This window comes from Rhododendron vialii, chromosome 11a (assembly GCF_030253575.1).
Source record: "Rhododendron vialii isolate Sample 1 chromosome 11a, ASM3025357v1".
In the NCBI taxonomy this organism is placed as follows: domain Eukaryota; kingdom Viridiplantae; phylum Streptophyta; class Magnoliopsida; order Ericales; family Ericaceae; genus Rhododendron; species Rhododendron vialii.
This window is the reverse complement of record NC_080567.1, coordinates 31,875,044-31,886,903: the sequence shown is the minus strand read 5'-3', so window position 1 is coordinate 31,886,903 and position 11,860 is coordinate 31,875,044. Positions and strand designations below refer to the sequence as shown.

The following is an 11,860-nucleotide window of genomic DNA, read 5'->3' as shown; positions in this document are numbered from 1 at the left end:
ACAAAATAGTGTAGAGGGAGGGAGAGAGACTTAAACAGTGGAGAGATCTGAGAATATTGAAATTGAACATGGATCAGGACTGACGATCGAGGAAACTGAACAGTGAGAATTGCAGTAGAAAGATCTAGGTTCATTTCGGAAAATAACTTACGGAAGATTTAAGGGTAAGTCATTTCATCCAATTGATAGAAAATATTTTACATGTACAATGTTTTTCTAATTTTTGACACAACCAAATACTGAAAAATAGGTAAAACATTTTACCGGAAAACATTTTACGCCCAAACAAACAGAGCCTAATAATCAAAGGGGTTCATGCCTTGTTCAGTTTGGTTTTTGGAAAAAAAATTTTAACTCAAAAAATATTTATTACTCATACTTTCAATCATTACTCTCCACTCATTACCCATGTTTCCGATCATTATTCTCATTTCTCGCTCTCTCTCTATCGCTCTCCACTCATTATTCATACTTTCAATCATTAGTCTATTTCTCTCTCCATTCATAACCCCAAAAAAATTCTCAAAAACTCATTTAAACATATCATCAATAACTTTAATTTGTTAAGAATATTAGTTTACGGATCCTTGCAAAAAATTAGCTCCTTCTAATAGTGGTAAAAGCTTAGTCAATGCATTCAATTTTTATTCCTACAAATTAAAGTACGAAAATCGATCGATGATTATCAATATCTGAATGAGCTGATTTTTTTCAGGAACCCGTAAAACAATGTTATGAAGAAATTGAACAACTTAGATTATGTGTGAGACCCCAAAATGGATTCCAAATAATGCAATGTACATATGGTGCACACCTAATGTTTTTTTTAATTTTAACAAAGTAAGTATTGTTCACCCGTTTGATTTTTGAACAAGAATACAACTCCTTTGCAATTGGACTGCAGAGAAGTCTCTATAGTCTTATTTCATCTGTTCATCTCAATAATCAATGATTTAGACTTTAAAAAGACTCTTCGTAATTTTCATAAAGAGTCTTTTATCAAAATCTAGTAACCATTAAAAATATTTTTGCATGGTTCAGATGGCACAGACTACTCTTTGCAATTCAAACACAGACTTTAAGAAGAGAAGCCATACAAAATAAAATTGTTCACCCATTTGATTTGATCAGCGAAAATTAACTATCTTCCTCTGTACTTGGTTGTGGAGACAACTCTAAGCAGTGAACTCCAAATAAAATAATCTACCTCCTTCGCCCTACAAAGTTAGTCCATTAATTTTCAAATTAAAATAAAGTATTTTCGCGCTTAATTTGTTAAATTTCTTTGCACCATAGTATTAGTTATCTTATCAATTCTTTCTTTAAATTAGTGTGAAGAAATTTTATTAATATATTATGCACAAAGTATTTTATTTTTATCGGAAAATTGCACCTTTTGAAAGGCTGTTCATATCACTAGGTATCACCTGGAGCTGGAAGGCTGGAATTAGCTGTATGATTTGGATTTGATCTTTTTGAAAGGCTGTTCATATCTTTTCCACTGAGTCCTCTCTCTGTGCATAGGAGATTTTATTTTTTATTTTTATATCTGCTCTTACATAGGATAGAGTTTGTATAGGTGATTTTTTGAGGCTTGATACGATTGGTCATGAGTTTTTTTTTTTTTGGGGCAAATAAAGAATCTATTAATCATTGAATGAGATTACAACGATTAAAATTTAAAAGGACCAAAGGCACGACGGCATTACAACGTGAAAATCTAGCATCCGAACTATGTTGGCATCCTAATAATTAATCCCCTCATAATCATACGCAAACCCACGACTTTGAAGGTTAGTTGGCAAGAGACCAACCAAATACAAGGAAAAAACCCAAAACCAGAACATTAACTACCAAAAAGACCAAACCCCAAAACCTCAAGCCTACCACAAGAGCTAAATAAATCCCAGAGAATCCAAAATTGAGCCTATTATCATCCCTTAAGCACCAGCAAACTTGAAATCCCATAAGCAGCCTCTATCATTAAGCTTAGCATAGAAAAAAAGCAATTTCCGTTTGACCAAAAAAAAAAAAAATGCATAGAAAAAAAGGCCTGTAATGGAGCCTAGCAGCAGCGGACATATCGACACTTGACAGTAAGCTAGGGAATCACTTCAGAAACCTCTTTAGCCTTGTAACAAGGATTTTGAGTAAAAGCTGTTATGTAGCGGGATTTCAGACCTTCAATATTGGTATTTACTTGCTTATCGACCGATACAGACCAATATCTGCCGTATCATCTGTTACGTTTTCCGATACCATGATTTAAAACATTGCTCATAACACTTGATTGTATAGTAATTACACACAGAGAGCAAACGACATACGCATACAATGGACACAAACCTTGACCATCAGAACCCACTCACACTCATCCCAACACACACACACACACCCCTGCAGAAGACACACTCATTGAGCCACCCAAACACACATGCACCCCTGCTGTAAAATGCACTAGCATATAGAAGTGCATAGCAGCAGTAGAGCACATGCAGAACCAGTAGAAGAGACTGAAAGTTACTTGATAAATTATTCTTCTTCTTTTTTAAAAGCTTAATACTTTTTTGAGGATTGATTTTATTTCTCATAGAAAGCTACTAGATGCATCCACCCGGGGTAACTCCGATATCCGATTGAGAGGGTTCAACTAAACCCATTTACCCATTCGAATTTCTTTCGAAAAAATATATTTAGTGCATTTTCACATTTTATAAACCCATGGTTGTTTGAGCTCATGAGATTGAGAAATAGAGATGTCAGAGAACTCAGAGCCCACCACCCATAGATTGTGATAAAATCTTGTCAGTTATCTTTTTTGAGAAAAAAATCCTGTAGCTGTCTATTGTTGACACATCTAGGTCCTAGTCTTTTGGGGAACTTGATTGAAAGAGAAATTAAGGATTGGGCATAGAGCATATAAGATACTGATGTTTGCACTCCAACTTTTTAAAACTATACTCAAGAAATCGTCGCTTAAAATTACACTTAATACAAACATTAAAACACAAATTTAGAATTGTTCCTATTAATTTCTGTAACATTTTTAATGATTAATAAAAAAAATTTCCTTTCAAGAAAAAAAGATACAATTTTAAAATGTATTTATTTAAAAAAAATAGTGCAGAAATTATTTTCCTAGAAAATGTTGCAATAACACAATGCTCCTACCCTGACTATGATAGAGATAAGGAATGTGGGACCCCGATGATAGCTTTAAGTGGTTGAGTATGGCTGCCATTCCTCAATCATGCATGTTGAGTGTTGGAAGAAAGAGGGGAAAAAAAAAAAAAACACTAAAAGAGATGGTGGGAAAAAACAGTTCAGTTTCTCCAGTATATAGTACTCCGTATTATTTAGTACTTTTTTTGGGTTTTTTTTAAAAAAAAAAGAAGGTCCTCCGTATATACATGATGAGGGATACAACCTAACCGAATTGGAGCAGACAGAATCTTCAAGTTCATGTTTGGCCTCTGAAAATCTTTTTGGGAGTAATTATCTTTTATCTAAATTTCAAACATGGTTTTTGTCAAAAAAAGAAAAGAAGAAGATCTCTTCCTTAAAACTGAAACAGGAAAGATTTTACATACATAAATAATAATACGTTGTACTGCTGTCACCATGATATGCGAGTGGTGTATATTTGTTCTGTCCTTTTGTTTTGTAGGAGTATTTGTTTTGCACTCAAATGACCGAGGGAGATTTGTGAGTACATATCTAGATTACTTTACATATTCGTCGTGGAGTGTCGTTTTCCGCACCACATAGACACATAGCCATTTGAAAGGGATCCAAAATATTTGACCTTGTTCATTTTGAAATTTTAGATTTGAATTTGTAGGTAATGAGTGTAGAGAAAAATAGAGTAATAATTTAAAATATGAATACTGATTAGAGAGAAATAGAGAGAAAAATTAGAATAATGATTGGAGAGAAATATGAAAATGATTAGAATTCAAAACCCTTAAACGAACGGAATCTTCTTGTCCGGATTGAAGTTAAGATCCCATCGACCACTGTATGCTACGGGTGCTAAAGAGTATGTTTGGCCACGTCAAATGCCTCCAAAGGCTTAGAATATCGTTCACCATGCTTTTACGTACGTTCACCATTTCTTTCTTTTGCAGTTAAAGTTGATCATCAGAAACATTCTCAACCACTACACCACAACGGAACAATCCAAGTTAAAACTTTCTCTTTCCGTAGTACTACCTCTTACTATATTGTTGTAACGAGCTTTATGATAAGATCAATGGGTATGTGATCATGCCTCCCAAAGATACTTGAGCTACATGCAATTGCTATTTGTGCCATCTCAAAGAGCTATATGCACTTGAGAGTACTTTTAAAATAGTACTAATGCATAAGCCATTACAAACGTTTAGATGGTAGGTCCTAAGTGATCGCAAGTTACAGTCGTCCCTAAATATTTTAATGGTCTAAATTCGTCGATAGTATATTATCACCGCTAGGTAAGATATTGTACCAATTAATATGAACTGTTGATTATCGAGATGAATGACCAAGATTCAACAGCAGAGACTTCTTTATCCGCGATTGGACGGACGGCAGAGAAGCCAGATCCTTTTATGTATTGATCGCCAATTCAACTCAATTTGATTCCGTCTTTAATTAGTCTCCGCCAATGCGCATGGGTGGTGTGGGAGAAAGCGAAAATGCCAAGAGTGGTGGTGGGAGCTGCGCCACGTTACCTTTGGAGCTCCCCCACACGTTCCGTGTCTCCAATTTGGTTTTCAAAAGAAGTGGCCCTTCCCAATGTTCCCATCGTCTCAATTATTTGTTCAATATTTTATGATACATTGATACTATTGGCAACATAATTTGATTTTTGTGGGCCACCACTCACCAGCTTGTTTTCGGCCGTGAGGTTTTTTTGTTGTGTATTGGCTTTCATGTGTTATTACTACTTATAACGCAATGGGTTTACATATTTTCAACTCTATCCAAGCTTTGCAGTTGTTGTGGTGTTTGGTCCCATTCTACTTTAGAAGACACACCTCCGAGCAAAAAAAGTGTTGGGTACCATTATCTTGCGATACGTTGCTTGGCTTGTAATAGTTTTGGAGGATATGTGTTTCTACTTGGGAAGCCTATTTGTCGTTGTGGCTGTCCACGCATTTATCCCATTCAGAAGTTTATCTTTGATGATATTGGAGTCTATTTTTATGTATGATTTAAACAAATATTTTCTTTTTGAATCATATGATCTTGAGCGATAATGAGGACATTGCTACGCGGGGTTCCAACTTAAGACTTTTAGTGTAATTTGTTCTCTTTGCTACTTTTCAAACGTATAGACCCGGTTTAATTTTATAAAAAAGCATACGTCCTAGATTTCCAATTGTTTTATATAGAGACAAATCGCATTACTTACTTTTGATAACTCAGATGTCCGGATTAGATCACAAGAACATCAACTATTCCTAGGATTCAATCACACCGCCTGCTAATTGTGCGCAATACTACCTCCACAAATCCGCAAGTGTGGAATTCATACGCGAAGCCCATCATTTTTGTTGGTAGTTTATCAATAACATCAATTGATAAGTGTGGAACGTCGACCACATCTTCTCAAAACGAGAATAATTATTTCCAAAATTTAATATTTCCTCCGTCTCATAATGTTAGACACTTTTGGGATTGCATATATTTCATTTTTATATTGCCTATATCTTTCAATTGATAATGCTTTATGAAATTTTTAAAACTTGTTTAATAGAATTAATTGACATCTACTGAATAAGATCCATATTGGTTATACAAAAATATTACGGATTAACAGATATTGGTTTTTTTTTTTTTTTATAGTACTAAAATAGTGAAAGTGTCCAATTTTTTGAGATGTGAGAAGTAAAATGAAAACAACACACACAAATTCAAGTTTGGATGTGTTCCACTAACTAAAATAAGTACTTATTGAAGATGATATATTATGAAAGAATGACCAATCTCATGAAATGAAAAATAAGTACTTAAAAAATAAGAACCTTGATAGAACGGGACCTTAGGAAAATAAGAAGAAGAAGATATAATTAAGAACTTTCATTTCGTTGGGCCCTTTGACAAAAACAGAGAGAATAGTTGGGCCCCCACTAAAGTTTCCATCGGGAAGAGTCATCAAAGTCTTTCAAGAGATAAAATCAAACAAATGCAAGTTGTGCATGAAGGATTTGATTAGTAATTAAGATCGATTGCTCCACCTTCCCACCCCTCACTCTCTCTCTCTCTCTCTCTCTCTCTCTCTCAGTATGTTTAATGCTAATTGCTGCCTAAATATATGTTTAGAATGTTCAAATGAAAAAAGAAATGAGCAGAATTTCTCTACAAATTAACCCGAAATATAAATATACTAGCATAAGAGGTGCCATCAGTTTATGGAAGTTTGACCCCAAATGAGTACGCCACTGTTCCATAGTTCCGGGTGTGCTTCCGGCCACACAATTGTCAATGGTTACACAAAGTGAAAGGCTCACAAGAACGTTTTTTTTTTTTTGGAGCCATGCCGCAAGAACGTAATTTTTTTTTTGTGAATTCTGTAATTGCGACGTAAATGGCTCGCTTCTGACCAGGCCGGGATGATAATTAGTCAAAGTATGCGCAAGCTGACCCAGAAACACACCAAAAATAGATTGCCAGACGAATCTTTGTGTCTGTGTTGTTTTTTTTACAATTGGGATCTTATTTACAGAGCGATACTAGTATGCCAAGAGCCCAAGTTGAAGTCAAGCCCAATCGTGGATTTGAACTCTTGTTCGAGTGTTTCCAAACTGTCTTGGGCTCCATGGCCCATGGGTTATGGGGCTAAACAAACACACGAAACAAAAAGAGGGAAAAAGCGGAGGCTGCTTTTTTGTCAGAAGTGGGGTTTGAACCCACGCCCTCTTACGAGGACCAGAACTTGAGTCTGGCGCCTTAGACCACTCGGCCATCCTGACTTTGCTTTCTAGTTTTAGAATATAACATTATATACCAATACCAATAATAAAAAGGAATGCGTATGGTGAAAACGAGAGTGGAAAAATCAATTGTTTCTCTATACAAATTGAAAACTTTTTTTTTTAATTATTATTTTTGAATGTTGTTGTCACACCATAGGATGTAGGTGAAGTAGATCAGCACAACTAGAAAATCAACGCCGCCTATGGGATAGACTACTCCAGGAGCTGCTTTATTATTAGTTTGGAGTTTAATCGATTCTTCTCGCTTCAAAAAATCTAGTGAAGATTTTTCAATATAAATTATATTTACTTTCATACTGTCGGCACAACTTGATCACGTGTGAAAAGTTAAAATAAGTGAAAGTTGAATAAAATTTGGGTAATTAAACAGTACAATTTACCGCACAATTTACCACTTGTCGTGGGATATTGTCATTGTCAGATATTGAAGGCTCTATGTTTTGATTACATCTGTAAAGGCTTATACCATTGTCAACGAAAGTTCCCAAGCTAAGAAAGGTTTTTCCTGGTACAAGGCCGACCTAAATTTATCAGCTCCAGTGCTCTACATTACCTAACCTAACTGCGGACTTCGGATTAGTGTTGTGCAGTGAGGTGCACGGTACCGTGCTGTGCATTTCTGAGCCGTCGAATTGTGCATATGACGGCTCGAATATCATTTTAGCAACCCAACAATCGAGAGCCATTCATTGCCGAGATGAACATTATTGTGCCAAATTATGACCTCAAATAAAGAGTATGAACTGTTAACAGCTACATCATCTAGCAATATTCTATCGTTCAAATTAACATGCATATCAATCAAACATTTTATTTTCTCGTAATCGATGGGTACATATAATTCTCCAACAAATTTATTGTACCAAATTTCTTTCTTTATTCCTATCTAATAGTTATGTGCTTCTTTTTTTTGAATCGCCAATTCATTCATCACAAGCCCATCGGACAAATAGATTTACTCATCAATATTCTTACTCAGCAACTGGAACTCGAACATGATCCAAGTTGCAGGGCCTCCCCTCGAGTAGACGTTCGAGATAATCCTTGAACTTCATAGGCATGTATATTGCCGGACGGCCGTTTTCACCGTCTACCAGTTCCGGGGCCGGGCCAACCGCGGTTTCGAGCGACGGTCCATGGGGTACGGCTATGGATATTCTTGTAGCGGTGTTGTTAACAACTGCCCGGTGAGAAACGCTCTTGTACCTCCCATTACTCAATATCTGGTGAAACAATCACAATGCATGTATGAGCTACAATATAGTAAATATTATTTATATTGGCGCGTCTCTATTAATATATATTTTTAAAACAGATGTTTTGACTCCTCTTTATAAAATGGAGAGAAGCGAAGACATGATGACACTCTGTCTGTCTCACTTTCTTTGTCCCATTTTTGTTATTCTTTTTAAAAGGCGTTACTTTTTTTAAATGAAAAAATAAAACATTTAACGGCTTTTTTTCACCCACTTAGAGATCTCAATATATAGGTCTTTAAACTAGTGTAAAAAAATTCAGAACACAGCTCGATTTTTCCAAAAGAGCTGACAAGACGGATGAAAGTGTTCAAAATATTGTGCAGGTAGCAGCACACTCATTTGTGTGAAGCCCAAACATATGTTTAGTGGCGGAGCTATTATGGAGCTAACGGGCCCGGTCCACCCGAAAAATATATTTTCGGAAAATTTACTTATAATTATGTCTTGTACTAAAAATATGCACAAAAATGTACTCATGACATAAAGGACCAAGGGTAGTGTTTCTATTGCATTATGGTACCACATATCGTTTACTGCGTACATGTTACTATCAATATTATCTTCAGTTTCTTTAATATGTCAAAAAACATTTTACCTCAAGGTGATCGCCAGTGTTAACCAGGAAGGAATTAGGAATTGAATTCACATTGAACCACTCTCCGTTGTGCTGAATCTGCAAGCCTCCGATTTCATTCTCTATGAGGAGGGTCAAGAGGCTGTGGTCGGTGTGTGCGGGGATGCCGATTGCTAGTTCCGGCTGCGGACACGGCGGATACAGGTTCACAGCAAACAGCTGAAACCCTGCGTCGAAATTCGTTTTCTTCTCTATGTAGCATTCCTCCAATCCCAAGCCCTTCGATATCCCTTTGAGCAATTCCGTCGTCACCTCTCGAGTGCTTTTGCAGTACTCTCGTGCAACCTCACTGCTCATAGAAATGTCAAAACGTTCAACAATTGCACAGATCGATTGTGCGTAGATGAGTTTGTGAGGCTCATTTTTGGGCCCACACAGGTACTAATTAATCCGAGTACAATATTAATCGAAGGTTACGTACGTATATACAGCAATCTCGTCTCACCTTCTCAGAACGAGAAAGTAGCAATATTTATTATGGATGGGGCGGGTATTAATTGCAAGTATTTGGGGGCATTTGTGGAAAACAAAAAATAGGAAACACTTTCGTAGGTGCCATTTCGGTTTCTAAAAAAAAGAAAGTAATTTCAGGATCAAAAATCATATATTTACGCAAATAATTTTTCTACCAATATCGATCTTGTTTGATATATCTCATTGAGATCTTTTAAACGGTGCAAAAAAAATTAAAAAATTATTTTTTATATTTGTTATATTTGAGTTTGAAATTACATTTTTTTTTTGAAAAAAAAAGTTTTGGAAGAGAGCGTAACGGGGTCTTAAAAGTAGTACTAGTATAAGATCAATGTAGAAAAACATGTAATTTGAGCCGCCGTTGAGTGTGAATCCTAGTTAGGGATGGCAATCCCGGCCGTCCCATCCCGCCCTGACCCATTTCTCGCCCCAAATGGATTGGGGATTCGGGGATTTTTCGGAGATCGGGTAGGGGATAGGGATAATTTTTTTAAAAAAATGGAGAACAGGTAGGGGATGGGTATGAGTCGGTCCCCGCCCCATCCCCGCCCCGCCCCGTTTGTGTGTGTGTGTGTGTATATATATATAATAAGTTATATACATAAATGAAAATTATATAGGAGTACTATATATACATAAGTGAGGAAGAAAGAAAGAAACTAAATCTCATTGTCAATTAACATAGAAGTAATTGAATTCACTTACCACGGATAGAAGATTAGTAGAAAAAAAAACTCAAATCGATAGTTCTAGTTAGATAAATATTATTCACGTCTGATAAATATTGTTCACGTCGGAAACTCATGAAATAGCGTCATGTTGAGAGACTAAGAAACGAAGCTTTAAAGAGCTTTGCGTGTATTGTTTGTTCTTGGCGTCTTGCTACAGGAGAGATACCGGATTAAGAATATCGATTTTGCCTGTGGTTCCAATTGGATCCCCGATTCCCCACGGGAATCCCCATTTCCCGTTTGGAGAGGGGATGAAGGATAAAAATAATTTCCCGGTGGGGATGGATTTGGATTTGGGGATCGGGGACGGCGATAGTGGTATCCACCCCCTATCCGCCCCATTGCCAACCCTAATCCTGGTCAGCCACTTCCTAAAGATAATTATAAAAACGGTACTAATCCAATCTTATATATCTTTTACTTAATTAATACTCCTACAATCTTTTAATTTTTCATTCCAAATCTAAGATCCTGGATGCTGTTTTTTTTTTTGGGAATAATAATTAAGCTTTAAAATAAGTGAAATACCATAAACTTGGGATTCAATCTTTCAATGTGGCGTTGATAAGAAATTGATCTGTACGTACCTGAAACCTTTGGGCTTGTTGGGGAAGTGAAACTGAGGATGCACAATCACCTTCAAGAAATCCCTCCAGAAGAAGAATTTCTCAACCTTAACATCAACCCCGGTGCCGAACCTGATCGGCTGCCATATGTCCCTCCCTGCAAATTCCATCTTCTCCTCCACCGGCAGATTGAAGAATTCCTTGCAACCTTCCAGAACTTCCTTCATCAACCTCTCCGACACCCCATGATTCACCAGCTAATCCCGGAAAAGAAAAAGAAAAAGATGGAAGCATGAACATATCAGAAGTCGATATACAAAAATAAGTACGCACCTAAAATCATTCTATGTCGTCTGATGTATGTGGACCCCATAAAACAATTAAGGAACGGTTAGTAGTTAGTCGTTAGATTACAAAGCAAGTCGACGGTAAACTTGAGACCTCTCACCTACACTTTTACTTTACTTTTTTTCTTTTTTTAAATCCGTTCGGAACATCATTTTCGGTGCATGGATATTTATAATATACTGTATATACATATGCATAATTACCATGAAGAAACCCCAGTCTTGGCAGGCTCTGTCGAGGTCTTGGATGGTTTTGGAGCGTTGATGAGGATCATCAGATGTGAGCAACGAAAAATCGATGATGGGGAATGTATCTTCATCAGGGTTTGAACCAGCAGATTCATCAGGATTTGTGGAGTAGGAGTAGTTCGAAGGAATGGACGTGAGACCAGGTGATTCCACCAGCGTCTTGACGCTTATTCGCTTTGTTGCATCAGCCGGTGACGTGTCGGTTGATGTTTCAACAAACAGTGAAGAAGTTGCTGGGGCCATTTTTGGGGAGAGAGAGAGAGAGAGAGAGTTTGTGGAGTGAGGAGAAATAAGAGTCCATGACCCCCTTTATATAGATGTGGAGGCACGGGTAACATTTTTTTTTTTTTTTCGGTTCAACTGGTGCATTGCATAAAATTTGAAAAGTACGTACCGGGGATAAGAAACACCCCTAGAGGACGCTAACAGTTGCGCATATTAATAAAGAAGACCGGCATGAAGTTAGGATAAACGTAGAAACGCTATTGTTTTTTTTTTTTTCCTTCAACATTAAATACATCAGCAGGAGTTAGTGTGAGAAGTTATGAAGTTAGTTCACGGGGTATTCAGAGGCTATTCATAACTCTGAACCTACAAACCGTCCATAGCGGGGCTCAAAC

At 36.7% G+C, this 11,860-nt stretch overlaps 1 protein-coding gene and 1 non-coding gene across 2 annotated transcripts; both read right to left on the bottom strand.

Annotated features, from left to right (window-relative positions):
* Positions 1-6,872: 6,872 nt before the first annotated feature.
* TRNAL-CAA (transfer RNA leucine (anticodon CAA)) lies at positions 6,873-6,956 on the bottom strand. The gene has a single exon. It is a non-coding gene; the product is annotated as a tRNA-Leu (tRNA).
* An 815-nt stretch (positions 6,957-7,771) lies between these two features.
* Positions 7,772-11,528, bottom strand: LOC131308932 (2-oxoglutarate-dependent dioxygenase 19-like). Its single transcript, XM_058335974.1, has 4 exons — positions 11,196-11,528; positions 10,666-10,901; positions 8,835-9,162; positions 7,772-8,203 (listed from the first exon to the last, which is right to left on the bottom strand). The coding sequence occupies exons 1-4, from the start codon at positions 11,481-11,483 to the stop codon at positions 7,952-7,954; spliced, it is 1,104 nt and encodes a 367-aa protein (XP_058191957.1). The 5' UTR covers positions 11,484-11,528; the 3' UTR covers positions 7,772-7,951.
* Positions 11,529-11,860: the final 332 nt, after the last annotated feature.

Excerpts from the sequence above, each read along its gene's own strand:
- LOC131308932 (XM_058335974.1), bottom strand. The coding sequence starts at position 11,483 with ATGGCCCCAGCAACTTCTTCACTGTTTGTTGAAACATCAACCGACACG. Across the intron at positions 10,902-11,195 it reads AAGACTGGGGTTTCTTCATG|CTGGTGAATCATGGGGTGTC; the intron begins GTAATTATGCAT and ends TTCCGGGATTAG. Across the intron at positions 8,204-8,834 it reads ACACTGGCGATCACCTTGAG|ATATTGAGTAATGGGAGGTA; the intron begins GTAAAATGTTTT and ends TTGTTTCACCAG.